General features: G+C 35.7%; 1 protein-coding gene across 1 annotated transcript in view; it reads right to left on the bottom strand.

Moving 5' to 3' along the window:
* CCDC171 (coiled-coil domain containing 171) overlaps positions 1-25924 on the bottom strand; it is a 148426-nt gene that overhangs the window by 47981 nt on the left and 74521 nt on the right. The window contains exons 21-22 of the mRNA XM_030470913.1: positions 11932-12077; positions 8892-8946 (exon numbers count right to left, since the gene is read on the bottom strand). Coding sequence (XP_030326773.1) covers positions 8892-8946; positions 11932-12077 — 201 coding nt within the window. The remainder of the gene's footprint in view (positions 1-8891; positions 8947-11931; positions 12078-25924) is intronic.

A 25924-nucleotide genomic window follows, 5' to 3' on the forward strand; every position in this document is an offset into this window, starting at 1 on the left:
TTAGGCTAGAGACCTAATGTTGTCACCTAAAAAACCCTGATCAGCTAATCAGGCTTACTGCAATGATTAAAAACATCTAAAACCAGTTCCACCTCCCTATACTCAAAAATTAATAGAGAGAAAAAAATACATAAATGAAACTATATCCAATGTTAGTCAAGATTTTGGCTATTTCTGATTTTAGTAAACATAATTTAGGCAGAGACTGTGAAAAGTTTCAGATGTGATTCTATGTGGAGCGTAATTAAGTACTGTGACAGCAGGCTGCTAAGTATCATCAGATTTTTCAGTTTAGCCTTACATAAATACTGTTTGTCTGGAAACAGGCGAAAGCACAAATGGATTCACGCAACTCTAGTACAAGACTCAAAACATTTTAAATCAAAAGAGCAAAGTGACTTATGACAGTGTTTAACTTTTTAATTAATTAAGAGAGCAACATAGAAGACAACACTATAGCCACTCAATTTAAAATCAATAAAGTACTGATTAACTCAGATTAAAGCTGAAACTGAATAATAAACTGAAGTTACATTATTGACTGAACCAAGGCATAGAATTTGATGGGCTAATTCTACATGTCCAAAAATTATCTTAAAAATTTGCTGATCAGAGATAATAATAATTTTGTCTACACTCCACTTCTTTGCTCACTCCTTTGTTTTTCCTCCGCATAGTTTCAGCTGTTATGTCCAATTATTCCAATAGCAAGTTATAAATGGTATTAAGATGTGCTTAGCCCTCCCTAACGTCTTTGCCTGGTTACTGTCTGACCTGAGATTTTAGTTCCTTATTTGGGCCTAATTCAATCCTCTCTTACGGTGAAAAGAAAGCAAGATTAGTCCTACCACTATTTTTCATAGCATATCATAGTCAATTTAAACAGTGAAACAGAAACCACAATGATGCAATGATTTGGTGATACATGAATGGCAGAGACTTTGCTTGACTTTGAGATGACCATATTGCTGAGATAACAGAAGCTAAAATGTGTTATGCAAATCTTTCTAAAAGAGTCCAAGCAAAATGGTTTCTACCACACTGTTATGTGCTCTGCATGTGACATATAATTAATAAAAATGTTTTTAGAACTTTTTAAAATAGAAGGAGGCAGTTCAAATGCAAACCACATCTTAGTCTTGACCACAGCCATGTAAATATGTGGCTGATTAGCTGCAGAATGTCCACACCTCCAGGGCAGTATGTGCAATGGAAGTCTTATCACTCAAATCAAGGACATGCACATCTACTGAATGTAGTCCTTCACCTTCAATGAGAAGCACTTCAATAGAGGTAAGTTATATAGTAACTTATTTGAATGGGCAAGTCTTTGTTACAGTGGCACAAATGATCATGGAACTAAGGAGAATAATAAGGATGTACACTGAATAACAGAATGAAATTCTTCATGAACACTTTCTAATTTTTTAATGTTTAGTTATGGCTTGTTGATGTTCTCTTACTCTATACTAAAAAATACAAGTAAATATACATGAATGAAATTGCATCAACAATAGTACTGAATAGTGTTGATAACAGTAGTGCTTCAGATAAGTTGCCAACACAGATGACCTTTCTACTGTCATTCCTGAGTCTGGGCTCTCTCGAAAACAGTGATCATACCTGAAGTGTTAGCCCTTTAAGGGAATACAGACTGGCTGTATTCCCTTAAAAAGACTGGCTGAAGGATCTGGCACATGCGACATTCATACCATAAAAAAGTTTAGACCAAAGCATCATGCTGGATCGAAGAAACAATATTTTAGTATTATATGCTCATGAACACTAGAGTCCGAGTCTGCTCCAAAAATAAGGAAATCACTCAAAAAATGTATATACATTTTACTGAATGTGGGCTTATATAATCACAGGCATATTTTCCATCAGGATTTTTCAGCAATCAAGGACCACTCCAGAAGCAGAGAAACTGCCTGTGATAAGATTGCATTGCTTAAACTGAAGGCACTTTAAATCAAACATCTGAAAAATGGAAAACTATAGCCGCAATTAAAAAGTGAAACAGGTGAGGAATCACGTTGGGAACCAAACCAGTCAATTGAACTGCAAAAAAAACCCCTCAAACTCTTTTTTCTACCTCTCCCCATCCCCAAGAAGGCCAAACCAAACTACACCAAATCACAATGTATCTTACTTAGACAAAACAGCACTTCATAGGAGGGAAAGGGAAAACGAGCTACATGGAACAGTTGGATGAGTGCTTGTTAAATGGCCATCACAGTTATGTTTGAGTGTCCATTAAAGGGAGGCAGATTGTTGCATATTGTTTCATTGTAACAAGGAATACGTTTCCAAACCCAAGAGTCGGAATTCTGAGTGGAGTTTTTAAATAGCATTTGCACATACCCTGCTGTAGCAGGTAGCCATACGTGAATGTAATTAGGTACACCGAGCGTTTCACTTAATTGAAAATCTACTAAAAATATCTGTATTAACATACATATTTAGTGACTATCCTTTTTGATTACTGACATGCAAATCTATATTTAATTACAATACAAGCCATTTAATAGGTGGCTTCTAAAGGAACATTAATTACTACATAACAGCATTTGTGTAAGGAGATGTAGCCCATAAAACTGACATTTTGGGTATTCTTGGCTTCCTTTTTTTTTTTTTTTTTCCCCACCTTAAAGACTAATCAAGTTTCTGGAAATTGATTTTCAGAGTGAAATAAGTTTAATTCAAGCTTTCTCATATTACTATATACACACGCTACATTCTCTGTTGAATAACATGTTAATTTGATCCAGAATTGTTCTTTGCAAACACTGACCACTGCACCTAAGCTTCACTATAGTTGCAGGACATGCACTGTAATACATCCCCTACAAATGGATTTCAGTGACCTTGGGCTGAATATGAACTTATGTCTGGAAAAAATAACAGTTAATGTACTCAGTAATTCCACAGTTCAGTTCTCCAAACAAGGATTTTTCCTTACTAAAGGCAAACTACAACAAAGTATTCAGCCTCAAAAAAAAAAAAAAAAAAAAAAAAAAAAAGACAAATGCACCCTGAAATTAGATTAGTTATTTAGATATATATATAAAATAAGAACAGTTAAAGCACATGGGTATGACATTCGGCAATGACTTATCTTTAGTTTGTCAAGGTTTTTAAATCCCTCTTGAGCTGGAGTACCATTTTTAGCTTGGCTAGGTCAGAGTGACACTGAACAATATGAGTGATGACACACTAGACAGCTATATGGACAGAGTTGTCATCAGCAAGCCAGCTGTGCTAACACCTGTATGTCCTGCACAACTGATCTTTAGGAACAAGGATCAAGAAAGTCAGATTACTAGGGAGCGAAACAAAAGTCATTCATAAACATTTAAATGAGGATATGCTAATGTGAGATGGAAGAGGAGAAAAAGTAATCTTGTTACTGCAGATTTTCTTAGCACAGAGAAATAATAGCTTGTTTCCTACTACAAACTTAACACAGCAGTCACTTAGAATTTTAATATTCTAACTGGGTTTTCTTTCTGATTTTATTGCACATACACTGTATCAATAGCCTTGTGACAGGGACAGCTTAAAACAACCAGGGACGACAGTGATGAGCAAACCCTGACCACACACCTAAGCAGGCTTCACTCTGTTAAATGTGTCTGAACACACAGAAGAACCAGCCTGGGGACTGACATTTGGCTCGGGAAAAATTTGCAAGTTAAGCTCTCTAAAACAAGAGCTTCTACATCATTATTGAGATAACTAAGTAGTATGATAGACTAAAGATCCCCGTTTGTGGATGATCAGTACACCTGAAAGTATCAGGTCACACCTATTGAAGACTGACTGTGACAGCTAACTTAAGCCTTATAAATGTTCTGTTTTTTCAGGGCCTGATCAGTTTGTGGTCTTCTTGCTGAAACTAACAATTAATGACACGTACATTGAGTGGTTTTACTGATGTAGTCACTTGTATATGGACTTATACCTATTTTAAATTTCTTTCTCACAGGCCATAAAACCACCAGCATAAGACAATGCATTTTATTGCTATGGGCCATGTGAGAAAAAGCAATCTAATGCTACCTCATTACTAATTCTCTAGTCTTCAGTGGTCTCACCCCATCCCCAACTGTCTCTGTTTTAAAAACACCATTAAATTGGATAAAGAAAGACACTTTTGTCTTTGTATTTTACAAGTATTTAACAGGATGGATCATACAATGTTCAGATTTTTTTTCTGACTGAGAGAACTGTGGGGCCCAAATCTCATGCATAGCCAGTTTAGGGACATTTCGGAGAAGACAACAGGGGTGGAAAGGGAGCAGCAGCAAGGCAATAAAACACAATAGTGGAAGGATTTCAAGGCGACTGCTGATGGGTCTGTGTGGAAGCTGTTCTGCCAGCTGGCGTATGAACCTTTCAATCAGCAGAAATGAAGTGCATTACAGAAGTGGATAAAGAAGAATATTTCTGATAAGGTGCCAAAAGGAAAGGAGGACAGTGGGTAGGTGCTTTGATCTCTTAACTGTCCCAAAATATCAGAATGAGTAGGTTGCTAACCAGTACTGGGAAAATGATTTTTGGCGGAGGATATTTTGAGGTTTTTATGGACTCATTATCACAGCTCATCAGCCTCACAGGGTAGTGGCTAACAGTCTAAGCTTGTGAAGATACGGTATTTTATTAACCTGTTAAAATGGCCAAATCCTAAGCAGCCAGGGCTGGGACAAGCTGAAAACTCTGACAGCCCATAAAGCTTGTCAAGACCTTAGCAGTGAAGAGTACAATGGGAAACAGAAACAATTTTCTGTCTCTGTAAGGGCTGACTCACTGGATGACTTCCAATGGTGGTGTTTTGCACAGGCAGAGTTTAGAGAACAGGGATCTAGGGAGGCTGAAGAAGCAGCAGTTACAGCACTGTATCAGGTGTAGGTGCCCAGGCGCTGGCAGTGGGGTCTGCCCTGTGCTGGGCACAGCTGCTTCCAGCCATCTTCAACAGATCCACCACAGGCAACTGCTGAGCCCCTCAGCCATGATGGTGGCCCCTCTGTGAAAATGTATTTAAGAAAGGGCAAAAACTACTAAACCAGCAGAGGAAGAGGGGAAAAAAAGGGTGAGGAACAGCCCTGCGAACACCAAAGTCAGCAAAGAAGTGGTGGGGGAAGTGCTTGAGGCACTGGATTAGGTATTTCCCTGCAACCCACAGACAGCGCTGTACAGAAGCACACATCCACACTGTAGACCACGGAGGACCCCATGCTGGAGCAGGTGGATAGTTCCTGAAGGAACTGAAGTCCATGGAGAGCCCACACTGGAGCAGGGAAACAGTATGAGGAGGAAGGAGCAGCACAGAAGAGTTATGGACTAAGTGCAGTCGTCTGCCCCTCATCCCCCCACCTTACACCTCTGAGCATGGGCAGACGAGCCAGCAGTGAAGCTACGCCTAATAAGTGGATGGACGCTAATTTTTTTTGTCTTTGTTTCTCACTAGCCGTATCTATTTTAATAAATAAAATAATTTTCCCCGAGTCAGCTCTGGTTTACCTGTGACAGTAACTGGTATGCAATCTCCCCAGCTATTATCTCACTGCATAAGCTTTCTCACCCTATTTTGTACCCCTGCCCTATTGAGGGGGAGTGAGAGAGCAGCTGGGTGGCATCTGGCTGCTGGCCAAGGCTAAGCCACTACAAACACTTAAACTGAGAAGCAATACAAAGGGAAATCTGAAGATTTTAGCAGAGATAGTGTAAAATTATTTCTTCCACTAATGGGTTTACCATAACTTGTAAGTCATTATCTACACACGTTAAGGAATTCAGTTGTATAGAGCGAACAGATTTAATGTTTTTTACTCTGTTTACGCAAACAGTATTAAAAAAATACATAAGAAATTAATAATGAAATAAAGTTTGTCAACAACTATAACAAGAGTATACTTATAACAAAAATAATTTTTGAAAGTGTTTTAAGAAATCATTTATTCTTCATACATGAAAAAAGGACCACAGATGGTTCTTTAAATAAGACATTTACTTAAATACTTTTTCCCTTGATGAGAAGACTTCTCAGGAAACTCTACATTTGCACTTTAAACAGATGGGTTTTCTTCTAAGAAGTCTTCCAGCAAAGATTTATTTTTTTTTTTACCATTTTGCATCTTACATTGAGTTTTTTTCTTTTTTTAAAGGAATTGGTCAAGTCACAAACACAAACTCTCTAAGTATAGAGGGAAAGAGGAAAAAAAGCATCTGTTTTCTGAACCCAAATGAAAGAAAACAAACCAAAAAAACAACAATAAAACAACAACAATAAAACTCGTATGGTCCTTTGTTGTCCTTGGTAGTGTTGTTTTGGTGGTTGTTGTTATTATTATTAGGTAAAACATTCACTTTGCACTTCGATATTTGTCTTCAATATTTAGATGGTAAAAAAACCAAGAAAGAGCTCTTATTTTAATGGTATCAGGAACTCTTGTACAAATTATCCAGCTCCAGGAGTCAGATGAAGACAGCTAACATGACAAGACCCAGGATAAGACAAAAAATAACCTTCTAAAGAATATCTTGCAGGTTATGATGGATATGGAACTAGCTGCTAAAAATACCTTCTCTCTCAGCATAGCATATGCTAAAGTTCTTCAACATTTATGCTTCACAAATATTCATGACGATTTTAAAAGGTGGCTCTGAAATGGTCTTAAAAGAATCATTCTGGGCAAAAGCACACCCAAGCACTTGTTGACAAAGCCAAATATAGGACACTAGATTTTGCATCCAGTCACAGGGGGCAGTAAGTGCTGTAAATGATCCCTTGTCTAGAGCTGTACTAGAAGTATGCACAGAGATTGTCTCCCTCAGCTGTGCTGCTTCTTGCTTTGTCTGCTGAATGTTACGCTCAAGTATACCAAAGGCAGATGATCCAGTACCTACACTGCTACCTTCTGGAATTCTTGTAGTGAAAATGTACAGAAAAGAATGGGGTCACTTTAATGGATAACAGTATACACTGTCTTCTCTTGAGTCTAACTAAGATTACTAAGGATGTCTGTAAAACTCCTCTGAGCAATATAAGCAAAAATTTAGCATTATGTATTGATAACACAGATCCTGCAAGTGATGAAGTGGAATTTTGTGGATATTTGCTCATGAATACATCAACGCAGAAATACCACAATGTTCAATTTCAAACTCCCATAAATGTACCTGCAGCTAATAGTAATATTCGTTCAGCTCCAGATGATTCTGAACTTTATGCATTTTCTTTTGATTTCTCTTTTGAAAACAAAAGCAGTTCCCAGAACTTCTACAGCAAAAAAGACAGGCTTGAGATTCCTTTACTAGTATTTCATCTACTTCATCATGTTTTGATTTTTCACTGTGTAAGAAAATCTTTAAGAACAACAATGTAAACTTGATAGTTTACATGTAAGCCAAATTCATTAATGTTAGATAATTAGCTACCATTATGATGTAGGGTTTACATTTCAGATAGTTCCCAAACAAAGATCAATAATTTCCCTTTATTTTTCCAGGAGAGGTGATATGTCAAATTATGAATGATTTACAATCAATTCTTTTTAGTTCCCGCTGAAAGAAGCATCCTGACATTTCTAATTCTTATGTTTTCTTCACTCTTTAGGTTGACAAACCAGAAAGGATAAATTACTCTTCTACTCACTAATATGCGATTTAGGCCTAACAACTATGTACACCAAGAACTAAGAAGCAGGTGTGGTAACTAACATTCTCAAAGAAAGATGGCAGTTCCTAGATCCATTTCCTGCATCAGAAAAATCAAAGCTAAGCACGTGAACTTCCCTTGACCTTTCTCCAAACATTTCAATCCTTGTGCATATACAGCACAGCTTTCTAAATCAAAAAGTAAACTTGCAATAAATTCTCAAGGCCAAGGACGTTACATGTACATGTACATGTACATGTTACTGTAACAAAACAGCATTTTCTGCATTGCATACATTTTCCAAGCTTGAAAGAAGTGAGTGTGAAGGTGGTGACACTAAGAAGACATTACCTAATAGCACAGATTGCAACACTTAAAGCACACAGTTTAGGTACTGTCACTTTTTGTGAACATTAGAGAACAGAGAAATTTGAAGAAGGTACCTGAAAATTCAGTTGATAGTAGTTTTGGGGGAAACAGAAACTAAAGTAAGGAGTAGATTTCCATGTTGCTGGGAATTCAAGATGTTATAAGGGAAATTAACACTCCAAGGTAATAAACCCACTTTTGTTCTGTGTTGCTCTGGATTAAGAACAGTTACAAAACAATCAGAGCTACAGTTCAAAACAACACCCGTAATTAATATATACAGCTTTGTTAAACCTTCAAAGAATACTATACCAGGGCAAAATAGTACAAGTCAAAGAGACAACTTAAGATTATTACTCAATTTAAAAAAGGTTTTTAAAAATGTATCATGAAAGTTTTTGATTACAGCTTACTACTTACTGTCTTTTCCTTATTGTATTTATCATGTATCAAAGATTAAAGTAGCATGGATAAAGCCAAATGTCATAAGGCCACCACATATGTGACCTCACCAGATGACCTCCACTCTACTCAGTAGAGAGAGTTAGCAGCAATTACCAACTGTTTGGATGATCAATAGTCTTCATTTGGTAATCAGAAACAGTGCAAAGCTGAGGGAAGGAATTTTATAATAAACTTTATATTAAGAATAAGATGTCAGAGTACTACAAAATTGTATTTTATTTCACTAAATATGAATAGTTTTTTAACTTTAAAGAAATTGAAGGTGGAAACTTAAACTCTAAGGAAAGGAAGTTGCTTTTCAACAACTTCTACTCCCCTACTTCCACGAAAATAAGCAGTTCTAAAACTTCAATGTGTTTGGAAATACAAGTGCAAAGGGAACACTTCAAATTCTTACCTTACGAAGAGTGGCTTCCACAGATTTCATTTGACTAATAATCAATTCTTTGTCTCTATTACAAGAGAGAAAACAACAACAAAAAAAAACCCACAGTTAATTGAAGTGAAGCTCTACTGATGTAGAAATTAATTTTCTGCTACTTTATAACCATCACCTCTTTAAAAAATAACAGTTTATGACTCAAACTGTTATGTTTGTATCTTTCCTTTTTATATCTCCAATGCAAATCCTAAAAAATTGTCCATGAACCAGTACATGGCACAGTTCTGTATGAAAGATGTTTCTGTTGTGGATGAACGTGTTCTTGGAGAAGAAATCTGCAGTCTTGGTTAGAAAGGGCGTGTTGACTCGAGTCCAGGCTCTAGCAGGAACATATTACATATTCGTACTGGGAAACACTGACTGATTCTATGTTTTTCACCAGTTTTATGGGCCTAACAACTATGCTCTTACATGAATGTCTTCCTGTCTTCTCTAAACCTGAACATTCCACTGGTTCTTCTCCGAAAGAAGTCCAGTTAAGGATCCTATCCTTACGAAACAGAAATTTAGACAATGGAATACTACTTTCATGCCTTTCCATAGATTAGGGCTTCAGTAAGAAAGACAGCTTTGATCAGTTATGCTGCCATAAAAACCCTTGGTCCCATCTGATTAATTGTCAGAAATGGAATTAAAGTTGCATAATACCATTTGACTAAGGAGAACCGAACAGCATGACCAACAAAACACCATAGAAAATCAAATGGCATCTATGCCAGAAAAGCTGATACACCTTAATATTCCAGGACTGTCTTTAACCTTGCTAGCTATCTGAATATTTTGTTTGAGCTCTTACAGTTCCTAAAACAGAAGTCACATAATTATATATTTGTGTGGAAAAGGAAAAGATCTTTAAGGTCAAATCCAACTGTTAACCTCAGCACTGCCAAGTCCACCACTAAACCATGTCCCTAAGTGCAACATCTACAAGTCTTTTAAATCCATGTCCCTCAGCACCACACCTACATGTCTTTTAAATACCTCCAGCGATGGTGACTCAACCACTTCCCTGAACACCCAGTTCAAATGCTTGACAAACCTTTTGATGAAGAATTTTTTCCTAATATCCAATCTCAATCTCTGTTGGTGCAACTGGAGGCCATTCCCTCTTGTTCTATCACTTGCTACCGGGGAGAATAGACTGACGCCCACCTCACTACAACCTCCTTTCAGGTAGTAGCAGAGAATGACAAGATCACCCTTGCGCCTCCTTTTCTCCAGTCAAAACCACGGCGTTGTTCTGCCTGGAATGACTACTGCTTCCTCATTTCTTTATTTATACTATCCCAACAGCAAATACAGGAAGGCGGCCAGAAAAGTAGGACTGGCTTTTACACTCCTAATAAAGCTGTTACATAGATTTTCTTCTTTTCAAGATCCTGCCTTTATTTGGACTATATTGACAAGGACATGCTTCTCTGCTGGCCTCATTTATGCAGTGACTGCTAGCTGTCTGGCTGAAGTCAGTTCTAGAGAGCCAGTCCAATACCATTAATTTCTAAGTTAGTTACTGACGCAGAAGTCAGTCTGTTTCTCGCATATTCTCAGGTGTTCATCATAAAAATGGAATTATTTTCGACGGAAATTTGGACCCAGGGTAATAGACATTTTTATTAAAACTGCTTCCTACTCTGGAGGAAAGAGGAGCAGAACTGCTGGCTATCACCGCAAGACAATCAAGACAGCCGTTCTCAGAATGAGCCAGCCATCTTGCTATCCTTTAAAGTACAAAAGATTAGGAAAGAACCTGAAACACACCCATGTATTTCTTACAATCACCCAGTTTATGGAAAAGGTATTAAAGTAAGATTTTCTGAACAAAAGTGAAGTCTATTTCACCTTCTTCCTATGTTCCAAAGGGTTAAAAAAAGACATTTGTTATGAAGAGTTGGTAGAACAATAAATGGTACGGGGTTTTTTTTCGTTAATATACAACTGATATAATACACAGAAATAAAACCAATTTTAAAACCACTTCACACTGAAATAACCTCTTCTGAATATAAGAAGGGCCATAGGAAATGATCTTTATGAGAGTACATAAAACAGGTTGGGGCAGGGTGAAAAGGAACAAGCTTTCCCGAGCAAATCATTCTTCAGGTCGCATCTTCATTACTACACTCATACCAAGTAACATTTGTCATTTTAATTAGCTTGTTAAACATTTCACTGGTAACTATATTAATGACATTATTTCAGTTGTGCATAAACTCGTTAAAGTTTCTAGGCTATTGTCCTCTGATATCAAATGTATCCCATGTATAATGAGAAATGTTAATTTTAAATTAAACTTTTTTCAAATCTTCGCTGTAGACCAACAATATTTGAAGTACATACTACAGTAAGAGTAATAGATAACAAAGAGTTATCTTTTTATCTGACTATATGACCATAAGAGGTTAGTAATAATCTCATTCAAGTCAATGAACACTTCTGACTACCAATCTTTTCAAGATTATGATTATGGTATAAAAAGGCATAGGTTTTATGTCTAAATCCAAAAGTCTCTAAGATCAGCAGAAAGATCTACCCTGTTCCACAGATAAGACGAGGTCCAAAATCAACTTTCAGACCCTTTGACAGCTAAGACCTGTCATGTAGCCGACATTTCTGTATTTATTATAAATAAACTGTATCTCTCTAAAAAGACGTGGAAATAGAGAGGAAAAAAAGCAATAATTTCTTAAATAAACAGTGTCGGGTATCTGCCAAAGAGATGCTGTTAAATCAGTAAGATAATTAGCAAACAAAAATTCCCATGCTATTTCAGGACCCAGAATTTGGAACACTATTATGGGATAACTACAGAGAACATACTGTCTAGTATCCTGAACTAATAGTTTTCTTTTTAGAAGACTATCACTGAATTTCAAAGAGAGACAGATGTACTTTTGTTTTCTAGCGTTACATTAGCCAGGGCTAAAACCCTGTGCATGAAAGTAAGAATTGATCTTTTGTTCGTTTTAAGTGATCTCCCCAAGGTCCCAGCGCTCACTTCGCTGCCATGCAGAGGGCACTCTCTGCATCACGGATGCTCTCTTTCAGTCGACGCTTGTCCTGCTCCAGCTGGGTAAGAAGTCTATTGAGCTGATGCAGAGATTGATCTTTTCTTCTCAGCTCCATCTTTGCCTCGGAGAGTCTCTGCAAGCAGACAGAAAGCAGAGTTACTTGTCAGCCCAAATAATTAACTTCAATTTATGCCATAGGCTATTAAACAAAGTGGAAAACAGACAGACTGTGAATAGATATGGACCGTTACATACTAAGGTTTTATGAATTCTGTAGCAAAAACATTGTAAACTCAGAACCACCCAGTTTTTAGTATATTGCCTATGTTTTATAAAATAAAGTGATCCATTGATCAAACAGGTATCAAACACTATGTTACATGTACTATATTTAGAAATACTAAATCTAAACACAGTAGAAATAATCAAGAGTACACTATTAAAGAAAACAGTACAGTCTCAAAACTTAATTTAAAATGAACATTAAAGAAAATTCAGAGAAAAAGAGCATAAACAAAGTATCATTTATTTAAATATTCTGCCCTATTCTGTAATTTCAAGATTCAAAGAATAAGAATCTAACATTCTCTGTTACTGTATTAAAAACAGTTTTGCTGTAAATCTTGAATAAATCACTATTTTATGGTGCTTTCAATATTTTAACATTAATTTTCCAGTATGCAAAATAGTATGTGTATTCTTTTAATGTTTCTCTTTAGCTTAGAATTCACACAACATGCTTTAAATCAATTCAGATTAATCCAATAGATGGCAAATAGCACACAGAACTAATTAATATAGAACCTGGCTAGTTGCTACTCCTTTCTGCTGGGATAATCAATACTTTTATAGACTGCAGTATTAATAATATGATTTCATAGTTTGCTAAATGTTACACTTTACTTACAGCTGTTAATTGCCTTTTTAGAAAAAAATTATAATAGGTGGCTATAAACATTATTTTACAAAATGTAAATTCCCTGTCAGATTCTAAACTCATAGGATAGAAAAGGCTGCACGGTTGCAAGACCAAGCTCTTGTACCTTGTTTTCAAAATTTATGGGTATGTCTTCTGCTAAAGTTCTGAGAATGTTTGGCATAATTTGTACTCAGGGGTACTTGACCTGGACTGTGGAAGACAGAGATGATGTATTATGCTGTAGGTATGTATTAAAACCAGTATATAACAAGGCTGATAAAAATTTGGAAGGCACTGAAAACTCAATTCATTTGAAAAAGCTTTAGACCTAACCAAGACTCAAAGGCAGTTCAAAAAACAATATGCTAGAGAAAATTTCTATAAAATAATAAAGTACAGCATGAAACTGCATAAACCTGCAAAATAAACTGAAATCTGCGGATTGGTCTAAGCTTTATTCAAACGTTTCTGAAGACAAAAAAGCAACCAGTTATTTCAACAGAATAACTGGAACGTACAGCACCACCACCTGAACTCTCTGCTCAGCAATTTAAAAAATCTAGGCTGAGATTAATCACCACTGTAAGGAAAAAAAAAAAAAAAAAAATATCAGGAATTTATTTAAGAAACTCTAAATTCGAGAAATATTAATATTAGTCTTGCTTAAATTACTGCAGGTTGAATAACTCCATTCTGCCTCTTATGTCATTATTTCCAATGAAGAATGTGATTTTCACCTAAGAAAAGATAAACACACAGATCTTATTCTTCCACTGCATTATTTGCATGAAGATATCCAAAACCAGAAGTGTTGCTTTCAGAAATTCTACCCAATAAACCAACAGCTATCAATGCCCTGTTTGGACAACGAGATTTGTGAACTGTTAGATTTTCAGAAAAGTTATTTCCAAGAAACCAGACGTGGATTAGCAAGGATCAAAGGAGTGATCTTTAATTTACGAATAAAGAACACTACCTTCTTCCATTTATTGTGTTTACTGTTTGTTTTATGCAAAGTCAGCATTGAGGAAACAGATCTGAAAACTGGGTCCCCTCCCACCATATTCCCATCCTTTGACAAACAAGATGTATTGCATAGAGAATGTTTCTTGTGCCAATACTTTGTTCACCCACTTTCCCACCTGACTGAAAAGCCTGTTTTTAAGATGCAATCACAGGACTGAGCTCTGGACGATGTAAAATAGGTGATTTTGATGCAAGTAACTTTTGATGTAGAGGCTGCTGGAACAGTGTCTGGCTCCAAGATTCTAGTGGTCTAAATGAGTGAAGAAAGACAGGTGCATATTTATTTCATTTTTATTAGATAGCTATCCTTATACAGGGGCTGAAGAGTTGTCTGCTCCTGCATAAAGCTTTCATCACTGTCCACAAATGGTGGAAAGACCTATAAGGTCTCAAAATCTGGGAGCTGCTAACTAATCTTGTTCATCAATTGCAAGTGCAGGCCTATTAATGAAGCAAAAACAGGGATGCAGGCCTAAGTCTTTGAGAGGCATGGCCAGCAAGCCACACTAGCTGTTGACAGAGCAATATATAAATGATTAAATCAAATATCTGACTGTAGAGCTGCTTTATTATACTCAAAACTTTCCGCGTTATTTACAGAAATCTCCAAAGGATTCAGACTTTACTTATCAGTAATATTGCAGTATCTAAGCAAAATGTAAATGGATTCTAGCTCTCTAAAAGCAGGTTTAGTATTCATTTGAAGCTCCTTGCTACTGTGGGTTAAAGTCAAGCCTGGAAATTGCTCAAATACAGTGTGGAGTATTCTAAAGTAATGGCTGGTAAGCCTCTCTTTTTTTTCCTTCTTCAGATTGATCTAATTAAAACCCTTGATAAACTTTATGGACTCTAATATTTCCAGCTGAGTGACTGAAACCAAGAGGGTGTGCCTCAAGGCAGCAAGGCAACAATGATAAGCAGCAGGTTAGCCAGTAATTTCTCAGCCAGGGTAGATTGTGAAAGTGTGATGTTCTGATATCCAAGAAAGTGTTCAGGAGAGAATAGGATAAATCAAGTTTAATAACTCTGCTCCTAATTGTTCCCTCAATGCTCTACTCTAATTACTTGGAGAACTCTCTTGACTGTCACCTGATATTAAGTTGTTGCAGGCTGAGTGTGGAGCAGTGAGATAATCAATAAACATTTACTGGGGAGAAGAATGAAGATCCCGTTAAGCAGTGGGAACCTGCAGCACCCAAAGCCCTTCTGCTCATGAGAAAACCTGTGGGAGAGCCATAGTGATTGCAAAGCAATAATCCAAAGCACTGGTTTTAGGCCTTGAGGCCTTTAGGCAACAGTACATTTGAGAAAAAAAGGTTAACACGGTCACCCTAATTACAGCCCATTTTCACATTCTTCATATATAAGCGAAGACAAGCCAATTAGGTAGAAAGGAAGATAAGGGAAGTTTTATTTGTATACTAATTAAACCCCTGATGAAATTAAAGGAAAAACATACAGCTCTGTAATTGTGTCTGAGAAAGGTCACTTCAGGTTCAGTTATCAAAAAAACACAGGCTTCAGATATTTCACTTAATCCACAATATAGCCCTTATTTTGCCCCCCAGGTCTTAGTATTTACAAAAATAAGAAAATTTCAAAACCTGATAGTGCATTTATCTTGAAATGTTTTCTGTGGACAATTACAACTGTTAGAAAGTTGAGGCTAAATATGATAAGAAGAATGAAGGTTTTAAAAACCTACTATGTCTGCACATAGTTTTATGAAGATGCTGAGCTTTCGCTTTCAAGCACAAGTGATTCTGAACCAACTTAGAAGCCAAACTCCAATTTACTGACATTCCATAAAATGCCAGTTATCTATTCAATTCCAGCGTTGAGGATTCAGGTGCCAATTCAGACATCACTGCACTTCTTCCTCTACAGTCACCCAAAATCTCATAGATCAGTTGAGTTTTCATCAGAATCCTTAAAAGAAGTTCCCTTTGGAGAGATTTTAGATTTAGGCTTTTTTTCCCCATAAACTGAGCATGAAAACCCATTCATCGGAGAGAACACCAAGTAACCGACAGCACTGAAGAAAAACCTCATTGGATGTAGGTTTGCTGTGTCCTCCCACAAATACTTTTAACAAGCTTAGGATTTATAGCGAGGAATCTCTTTCTTCAAAATCAGTTACAAAAATAAATCAGTTTAACACTGTCATTCTTTACACACAAAACCCCACTCTATTCAGAAGGTAACAGATGGACAATCATTCTAGGCGAATGATGACAGTCATACACTTTAAATTCATGCAAAGCATGTGTCACATTTATACAGAGAGCATATTTTCCAAGATCAGCTAAACCCAGATCAAACTGCTTACTAAATTAGATTTAAATCAACACAGAGACAACATAACTACAAGACATGCAAATATACTGCTCTATGTGTATTATGAACTAATTTATGAAATTAAAGATTTTGTCTTCAGGATTAAGATTATATTTTTTCATTTAGATGCAAAGTACTACTTTTTAAAAGATCTGTACACTGAATACATCCTAAAAACTGTCCTACACAAATAACTAATGAAATTCCATGATGAAAAAAAGAATACAAAGTTTAACTGGCATCCATTCCTGCACCAATTGAAACATACTTCCCATTATATAACCTTCAGGATGGTCTCTGAATGCCCCACAGCAGACAGTCTATAGATAACATAGAGAAGTCTTGCATCTTGAAATTTGAAAGGTACAAGAAGTTACATTACTCTTTAAAGGTGACTGTATTTTTAGTGTGCATGACTGCAATGCAAACCAAATTGCACTACCTCAAACTACACACCTGAATTTCCACAGGATGTTTCCTGGAAAGAATTCTTACTATCAAGAACAACTCGAAATGAAACTTCTAGCCAAACATGAGATTAAAAATGTCAGGAAAAAAGTTTCTGTGGCAAAAAAGAATTAAAAAGAAACCCTTAGACTTCTTAGCAATACATAAAAAAAAAAAGAACATCTAAGATATACATTTAGACCATGTCAACAAATAAGATAGATTTACACTTCTCAACTGGCAACAAAACTGCACTATCAACTTACTATATCTGGATTCACTGTGTGTTACATAGTGGCTGCAGTAGTGTCTTAAAACAGTTTGAAATTAACTCCACTGACCCTTGTAAAGCAAAGCCAACCTGAGGCTGACCACCCACAACATCCCTTCAACAACAAATGCTTTCATGTGCTGTTTAAACTTCTCTAGAAAAAAAAAACATGAGCACTTAAGAAGACACTTGAGTGAGCTGTATCTGCTTTGCAGAAAAAGCAGTTATTTTTTTAACTTCTTTGGTACTGGACCCTCACCCTGCGAGTGGCAATCTTTTCATATGCTGGCATTCAGAGAGAGGACATACGTGATGGCGCTTCTCTGAAGTACATGAAGTAGCATGGAAGCAGTTAAACATACTCTACAGATCACAGTGTATCTAAGATACAAAATGGTTGGTTCTTCATGTCTTTGAAAGTGCCCTGTGTAATGAGGTAACAGAGCACAAGCGGGTCTACTAAGCAAAACAATAATGATTTTAATAAATAACCCACAAAATACTGGTGAATGAAGGGATACTTGCAGACATATATTCACATTTCTGAAACAATGTCAAATACAATTGCTTGTGATTGTTTTATATAAGAAACCTTGATAATACTGGAGCACAAACTGTATTAGCAGCTTTAGCCGAAACAGTATCATAAAAATGTCAAGCAATCATCTAAAGACAATTATAAGCTAAAAGATGGTGCAGGTGTCTTAAAAAGCAGCTGTGATACAATAAAAATTTATTCCAGAGTCACTTAATGGATCGGATGGGGAAAATGCACACATTTTCATCTTGCAAGATATTTTACTTACAAAAGTTGTTTGAAATTGTAGGCACTCACATTGTGAAAGCAAATGGCACAACCTATATATGTCTAGACAACAGTTCATTTATTAACTGCAGCATAGCGCTCAGACATCAAGCAAGCTTAAGTACCACAAGCATTTTACCTGCAGTGAGTGGTTCAGGCTGGATTACAGTGCCTCAAAGAATTAAAGCTAGGTTTAATATCTCTGTGCTACAATGCAGACTGACTTATTTCTCAAGAGGAAATCTATTCTGATCAACCCAGAATGCATTTTTCAATTGCATTAGCTCAAAATGGTTAGCAAAGGATGACTGAAAGTGCTTTATGAAGTCACTGAGCATTATTGTGAATTAAAAGAGCTTATTAATTTAAACACAGTAGCTATTCCTGAATAATTCCACATCATCTCAATTCTTCCAGAAATGACACCCCACGTTCAAGTCACTCAGCTTCAACATATGTAAAACTAAACAAAACTGTGAAAGTTTTTATATGAATTAATCACAAAATATAAACTGCCCACACATCAGCTCGATCCTCAAGGAACGTTAATATTAGCAACCAAAATTACTAGTGTTAAAATGTGTCACCTAGGTACTTGGCATTTTCAGAGAAACAGAAGTTGAAAAATTCAGGGACCCCCTTTTGAACACCAAGATGCACTGGGCTTTCCAGACACACACTAATCCAATCAGAGTTAATAATTAAGCCCTACTTTTAAACAATGTTTTGGAAAATGTTAAAGTACATAATAAAATTTATGCACATGATAATCTAGAAATTTTTATCATCTTTTGAGCTAAGTGAATTATGTTAGTATTACTGGAAAGCTGCAGAGAATTATACCACCTTAATGGAACAAAGACAATTCTAGAAAAACTAAGGCTTTATCACCGCGTATTGGAAAAACTGTTGATGTTAAGTGAGGATAAATTTTTGGAATCACATGTATGGTAGCATGAGTACATGAATATTCACTCCTCGTTCGCCTCTGACATGCCACCTCAGCACTGATGTTTCTTTTTTCTCCCTAGAACAGTAAATTCTTCTGCCACCGCAATACCTAACCTTGAGTAACTGCAGACTAGACAAGACCCAGCCCTGCAGCAGCTGGGTATCAATGATGACACAATGTATTGCACCAGTTTCTTGCATTTCATTATCAGTGAACTGGGCTCAAACCATTCATCTCTGATCATGTCCTGCTGGTCTTAATGATCTCGCATTACCAGTGACGTTTCTAAGTCCAGGAAGAGACTATATCAAGCTTTCCAAAACTATTCTTCCATTGGATCTGCAACACTCAATTTGTTTGGAATATTTCTGAATTGTAACAGTACAGATAATTTAGGAAGAAGGAGAAACAGCAGCAACAAAATTATTAACAATGACAATGGAATGTTATCCAGAAATAAAATAACCACAACTTCATTCCCATTGTTTATTTAAAAAGACATACAATTTGAAGTCAATGGCAATATGGACACTGACTAAAAAGTCATCAGGGACAGGTTAAATTACACAGCATTCTGCTTCAGAACCTGATTTAAGAAGCAAGTATTATGGTACACTGGCTATATGTCTTCATTTCAGACACTGGTTCAAAAAAATGGGAATCCTAAGAGTCTTTAGAATAGTTTCAAGAATTTTTTTAATAGAACTTAATGTTCAGTTCTGAGTAAGAAAATCCACCTGTCCATGACCACAATATATTGATGATCCCAGCTAAGGTGTTTTAGTGTCGCAGGTCATTCTGCAGCACCTTCTTGGGAGAGTCTGCTACACAACCCCACCAGACACTAGCGCACTACTCTGAGCCATCACATTAAGCAGTTACGGCCAATGCCAAGTATGTCAATTTATGATACCAAAAGTTTTGATCTTGCTTCAGCAAGAGATTTGAGTTTTCTTTAATTAAAGAAATTTTAACTTTAATTAAAGTTCATTCTTTAATTAATGAACTGGACAAACCTTTTTTTAACATGGCGCTAACACTGACGTGGGCTTTGGCTGATTTATCACTCTATACAGTTTACATTCAAACATTGTTTTTTGACCAAACTGTACATTTGTATTCAGGTGTATGTGTTTCCACAGACAGCCCCAAATGCTGTTTAGTGCATGTATATTTTATCTTAATATTATGCCAGCCACATCCTGCTGCATGAAGTATCTGCAGGGGGAAAGCACGCATACATGATTCTCTTTATCCCTTTTACTATTTAAAGCTCAATAAAATAAGAATGAATTGATAAATGTGTAATTTCATACTAAAAGGTCTAGTCTTTTATACAGGTCACCCCTATCTCTCCCTTCACTAAAAACTGAAAAGTAGTCTTCTTAGCAGGAAGAACTTATACAGTAAAAGAGAATTTAAGTAATATAAAAGGCAACTTCTAAATCATTCTGCTGAAAATCTTTGAAGATATTACATCTCAATATTCAGAAAGGAGACCAAAGTGCTATAAAGGCATATTGATTGGGTGCCTCCATTTCTTCGGTATATGCTTTGTGTCAGACCAAGTGCCAATCAAGAGCAAAAACGTTAAACAAGGAATACATTTTTCTGAGCATGGCACACACAGATTCTGAAGAAGACATGGTAAACACTGACAGCAATAAATCACTGCAACTATTAAATTAAATTATTATTCATATTTTCTACTTTTGCTATGTTTTCTATGTATAAGATAAAATGACACCAGGATGGTACAAAACTTGGAAAATTATCTGCTTTAATCACCCATAGAAGCAACCACAATATATATGTCTTATGAAACCTACTGGGTGATACCACACAAAAAATTATTTTAGTAAATCATTAGATTTTTTTAAGAAAAAACACTTATTTCTTCATTCTCACACCTGAGAAATTTTCTTGTACATCAGCAAAGTACTATTTATAAATAAAATCTTGGGACTGTTACTTAGAATTGAGAATCTTAAATTCCTAATTTTTAAATCACTTAATTACTTACTGTATAGGCCACAAACAAAAGAAAGGTAAGGCCCCCCCCTCTCCCCCCCCCATGAACAACAATTAAGGTGAGTTTACTTTAGCTGGAAAGTTTAAAAACAATTTTAAGTCCTTCTAACTGAGACAGTAAAAAGATACATGCAACAAGAACTTCTGTGGGTTTTGCATAAATGCACACTGTAAAAGTGAAGAAAAATCTAGGCAACATAAAAAAAAATTAGTTTGTTACTTTGCTACAATATTGAAGAGCTTTCATGCTTTTAATTATTAAAAGAAGATAACATCATCAAATACCTAGTTAAAATAGACTGCCAAATTAAATTCATAACCAAATTACACAGAAAACAGGCAATGGCGCTATATTATATGTAGGCAAAAGAGGGGATCAAATTGCAAAGGAATGCATCCATTGCTTTAACTTTATGCCAGTTAAAATACATACTTAATTCTATTCTAATAGCTTAATTATACTCCAGTAGTTATTTCAGAGTTAGTTACATACGGTTTCACAAGAAAACATAAAGATCTTTACACAGTTAGCTTCACACCAATAGAAAGGGAGATCATGGGAAAAACTAAGGTGAAAAAATGACGGGACCCTAGAGATAGCCTAAATAAACAGCATCAAGAAACAAATCTATGTATAAAGAGCTTGTGTATCAAGAACCTGTATAGCAGAAAGTTCTACACATTCATATCTAAACTACTAGGAAAAACAGGGTTTAGAACATTTCTTTAAAAACATCACATGCTGTTTTAAAGATCTATTGATCCCCTCTACACACGCCAAGGTAACAAAGTTACTTTGTAGTTGACCCAATAATATAACAAAGATCTCCCAGGCACTAGATTTACCAAGAAGTCTTTCTGTTTTTTTAAGTGAAAACTGAAACACAGCTGAAGGTCCTGAAATAACAGGGATAAACAGTATGTAAGTACATATGCTTAATAACCACATACTGTAATTACACAATAATCCCATTCTTCTTCCAAATTACATGTCAATAAATCTTTCTCACTGCACTATAAATTCCAAGGTCATGGACAGAGGTGTTTATTAGTATCATTACAATGCAGCAATAAAACCATTAAGCTTTTAGATACCAATATTGTTCCATTTATACTTCCTTCCCCTCAAGGGGGCAAAGAGTTTCTACAAATGGAATACCCAGAAAATACTGGAAGTTACTTTCAGAAGACTATAAAACTGCTCTGGTTTGTGCAATTACTTTGTTAAAGTGTTCCTTTTTCTTTATTTAATCTTTGTCAGAATGTCAGAATTTTATTTTTTTTTTAATAGCACAGTGCAGCAAACAGACTCAAAATAAAAAGTATTCCGTAAAATAGGCAACGTTACTACATTGTAAAGATATAACTAAAGCATCCTAGGTTTCATTCTGTGCCAGTCATGAATAGACAAAAAAACCCAAGGTCTTAGCCATCTGTTGAAAAGTAACTTGCAGTCCAAATTATTGAATCTTGTTTCCACATTAGTTTCATTGTTCGTAGGCACAGTTCTACCTGTCTTGGTTACTTGCCTTTGTCTGCAAAGTACCAGAAGAGCACTTCAGTACATGATTAATAAAAATGACTGCTGAATTCAGACTACTGAATCAGACTAGCATGATCAAACTTATCCCATTATTTTTATAGAAGGGAAAACCTATTCTTACTTGGGAATTAACTCCTGCTCATAATTAGCTTTCAAAGATTAACTAAAGTGATGTCATGTAATCATGACTTATTCCAGTGTTCTCTCTCAGTGCCTAAATTATACCCAAATTGTTATGGTGAGAGCATCCTCCTCAGTTGTCTTAAACTCTTTGACACATTAAAAATAAAACATGAATTTTTCTAACACAGGCATGTCTTTCCTCATTAGATAAATAACATTTAAACCTGACTAAATTGAACATAAATGTAATAAACTGGCAATTCCTTTCACTCTTGTCTCCATGTAAAGTTGAAGTAATTTTGGACATTATTTTACTATTTTCCTACTATACAAAGATAATAAAGAATTTGCCTGACAAAACCAGCCTGAATAAAATTCTTACCACTAACCAATAAAATATTGTGTAGTAGTATAAGTTAAGAAACAACAAAAAAAATGTTCACCTGGTGTGAGCGTTCAAATTCCAATGTAAAATCTTAGCATTGCTCAAATTACAATGAAATATTACCAACATACAACTTGCAAAACTGGAGTAAACAGGAACTGCAGAGGAAAGAAACAGTAACACAATGGTAATGGCCATATCCTTTCAAAATAAGAGCTTCCAATCAATTTATGTTTGCACAACTCCTACTGCAGAATTTCGAATTGTTGTCTAGAACTTCATGATAATGCGAACACATACCTAGTTCCACAAATTTTAACTTTATTATTTCTCCTATTCTCCTCATTACTTACATATTTACCAGAGAGCCTGACTCAGAAAAGTTAAGGCAGACCTTCAACAACTTTGTTGCTAGTTGCTTCGTTGCTTCATTGATGACAATGGAGCAAATACAATACTTTCCTAACGGCCAGGTACTGACTTCAGTCCTCCCACGCTACTCATGCTGATACTGATGAATGTTCTAGGCACAGAACAAAGGAAATATGCAGACCTAAGAACCTGACTGGAAATAAGTCAATTCAGCAAGGAAACACAGGGATCAATATTCCTAATGAAGTGATCTCAAAAGTAGAAAAAAACCAACAAGGCAACCCTTGGTCCCTGAATCTTAGAGGCTAACCAGAGAAGTAAAGCAAGGAGAGCTGTGCGCAACATAAAGAGCTGCTTTCAAAATGCTAAACAGAATCAGCCAAATTATTTATCATCAAGAGAAGATTTAAAGTGCAAGTGTATGATTAAAAAAAAAGATAATAAAGTAGAAAGACAGACAACAAAACATGCAAACTTCATCGATAAACCACAGAAGAGAGAAATTTAGGGTGAAGTTTAAGTTAGATATTTGCAGCGCACATCGAATAACAGAGTGGAGATTTAACCAGAGTCATCTCTTTCCTTCTGTGAAGGTAATATCTCAGGTCCCGTCCACAACAGGATGTTCTCCATGTGTCTTTCCTATTCTGTAAAGATAGCAGCTGCTAGAAGGAAAACTATGAGAAGACTATCCCTTTCCATATACCTCAATACCATGTACAGTGTGTTGCAATCTTTAAACAAGAAAGCACAAAAGAGCTAGTCTTCAGTTGACCTAACTCTTTGAAGACTATCTATCTACCTACCTACCTACCTACCTATCTATCTATCTATCTATCTAAGAAGTTAGTAGTATTGGAAGTTATGTAACAGAAAAGGAGAATGAGCAGGCTTACTTATTTCAGAAATAGCGTTAACACAAACTGAAATACATGACAAAACTTTTTAACTTCTATTTTATTGTAAGACAAAAACACATGACCTCTTTTGACTATGAACAGGGCAGATGGCAATGCTAATCCTTTCTTACCTACTTTGTAAATTATTTAGGTGTTCAGAACATAGAGTGTATGGAAAATAAGAAAAACCAGTAAATTAATTCATTATGAATTTTAGATTCTAACCTATTTAGAGGGGAGTTTGCCTCTCTTCAACATGCTAAGCTTTATTAATAAAAATTCTCTATTAAGTTAGATGCTAATGGTAATCAGCTATACTGCTTTCTTTAAAGAACAGCCTTTAATTTAACCAGGCAATACACAGAAATGTCATTTCTTGACAAAGTGACACACAAGTTTTTGGTAATCAACAGTATCCCTCTGTGCACCCAAATCTTAACAATCTTTCCAATTAAACTTGCCATAAAGTTAAAAACAAACCAACACACAAAAAAACCCACAAATAAAAACAAGACCTAAAACCTATTTCTCTATTTATAATGACTGTAACCTTTGCTGTTCCATTTGAGAAGCACGAAAATCACTTGGTCTTCCTCATACAAGTGAGACCTTTTAAGCTTTCTGTAAGTTAGAATACTGCATCATTCGCAGAAATAGCCAACTAGAAAACTGACTTGCTAAGTGTGTAAAATGGTATTAACAAAAGAAATTGTATAAATAACTGAAATCGTTTTTCAGCGAAAATGTTTGGCTATAAACGTACAAAGAAGGAAAGCAACAAAAAGCAGCAAATTGTGTACCACCCTCACCTGAAATCCACAAGAAGAACAGAGAGCCTGCTCAGGTAAAACATCCACTTCCAAAACAAACCTAGCCATCCCAATCTCCATCAGAACCTAACTAATTTGGTTGTGTCTGTTTAGCAAAGGATATTACACTTTCTGAACACAGAATATGCAATAATGATTTAAGTGAAACAGTTAGTGAAAATAAACACGCCAAGCCCTCCCATCAGAAAACATTTTTCTATGAGTGTTATCAAAGCACTTGAATGAGAATTTTTCTCTTATGCTTTCATAAATCAGTGGCAGCTTCACGAAACTCAGCAGAGTAAATAAAGTCAAAATTTAGGGTATATTCTTCTAAAACAGGTATTGAAGTCTATTTTGAGGCAGATCAGAAGCAAGCTACACGATTTAACACCTGAAATGCTAACAAGTGCAATGTATGAATAATTATTCATTAAGAATTTATAGGACTTGCTCCTTAGAAATACACTGTTTTCATTACAGATACTAACATACCTAAAAAGAAATAAATATACACATGGTGCCTGTCAGTAGAAAAAAAAACTATTTTAGTGGAATTAAGACATGTTTGTCTAAGGAATAAAAATTATGTCTGCTAGAGATGCCTCTTTAGTATTTGTGTAAAAGTTTCCCTTCAAAGACAGGGAAATCACAGCTACTGATTTACCTCATCTAATAAAAAAGTGGTGTAAAAGAGTTGCCTAGTTCTAGCTGACCTTGAATGTAATTGGCTACCTTGGATGTCTCTATGGTACATGCCATTAAGAAGATAAAAACATACGGGATTAAAATCTGAACCGATAAAGCTAAGAAATTAAGTATTACTTCTTTAATAAGCCTAGTTCATGAAAGTACATGAATACCAAAACATTTCCTTACTGTTGAAGTGTGAATAAGTTTTAAAATAAGTTACTGAAAGTAAAAGTATCTAATATATTATTTATATGCAAGCTTGTTCTAACTATTGTAGTAAACAACAAGGAATTAAGAGAGATCAACAAATCTTCTGTTATTTAAACAGAAGTTTAGGGACAGTACACGGCAATAAGTCTAGAACTTAA

The sequence above is a fragment of the Strigops habroptila genome, chromosome Z (assembly GCF_004027225.2).
Source record: "Strigops habroptila isolate Jane chromosome Z, bStrHab1.2.pri, whole genome shotgun sequence".
NCBI classification, from domain to species: domain Eukaryota; kingdom Metazoa; phylum Chordata; class Aves; order Psittaciformes; family Psittacidae; genus Strigops; species Strigops habroptila.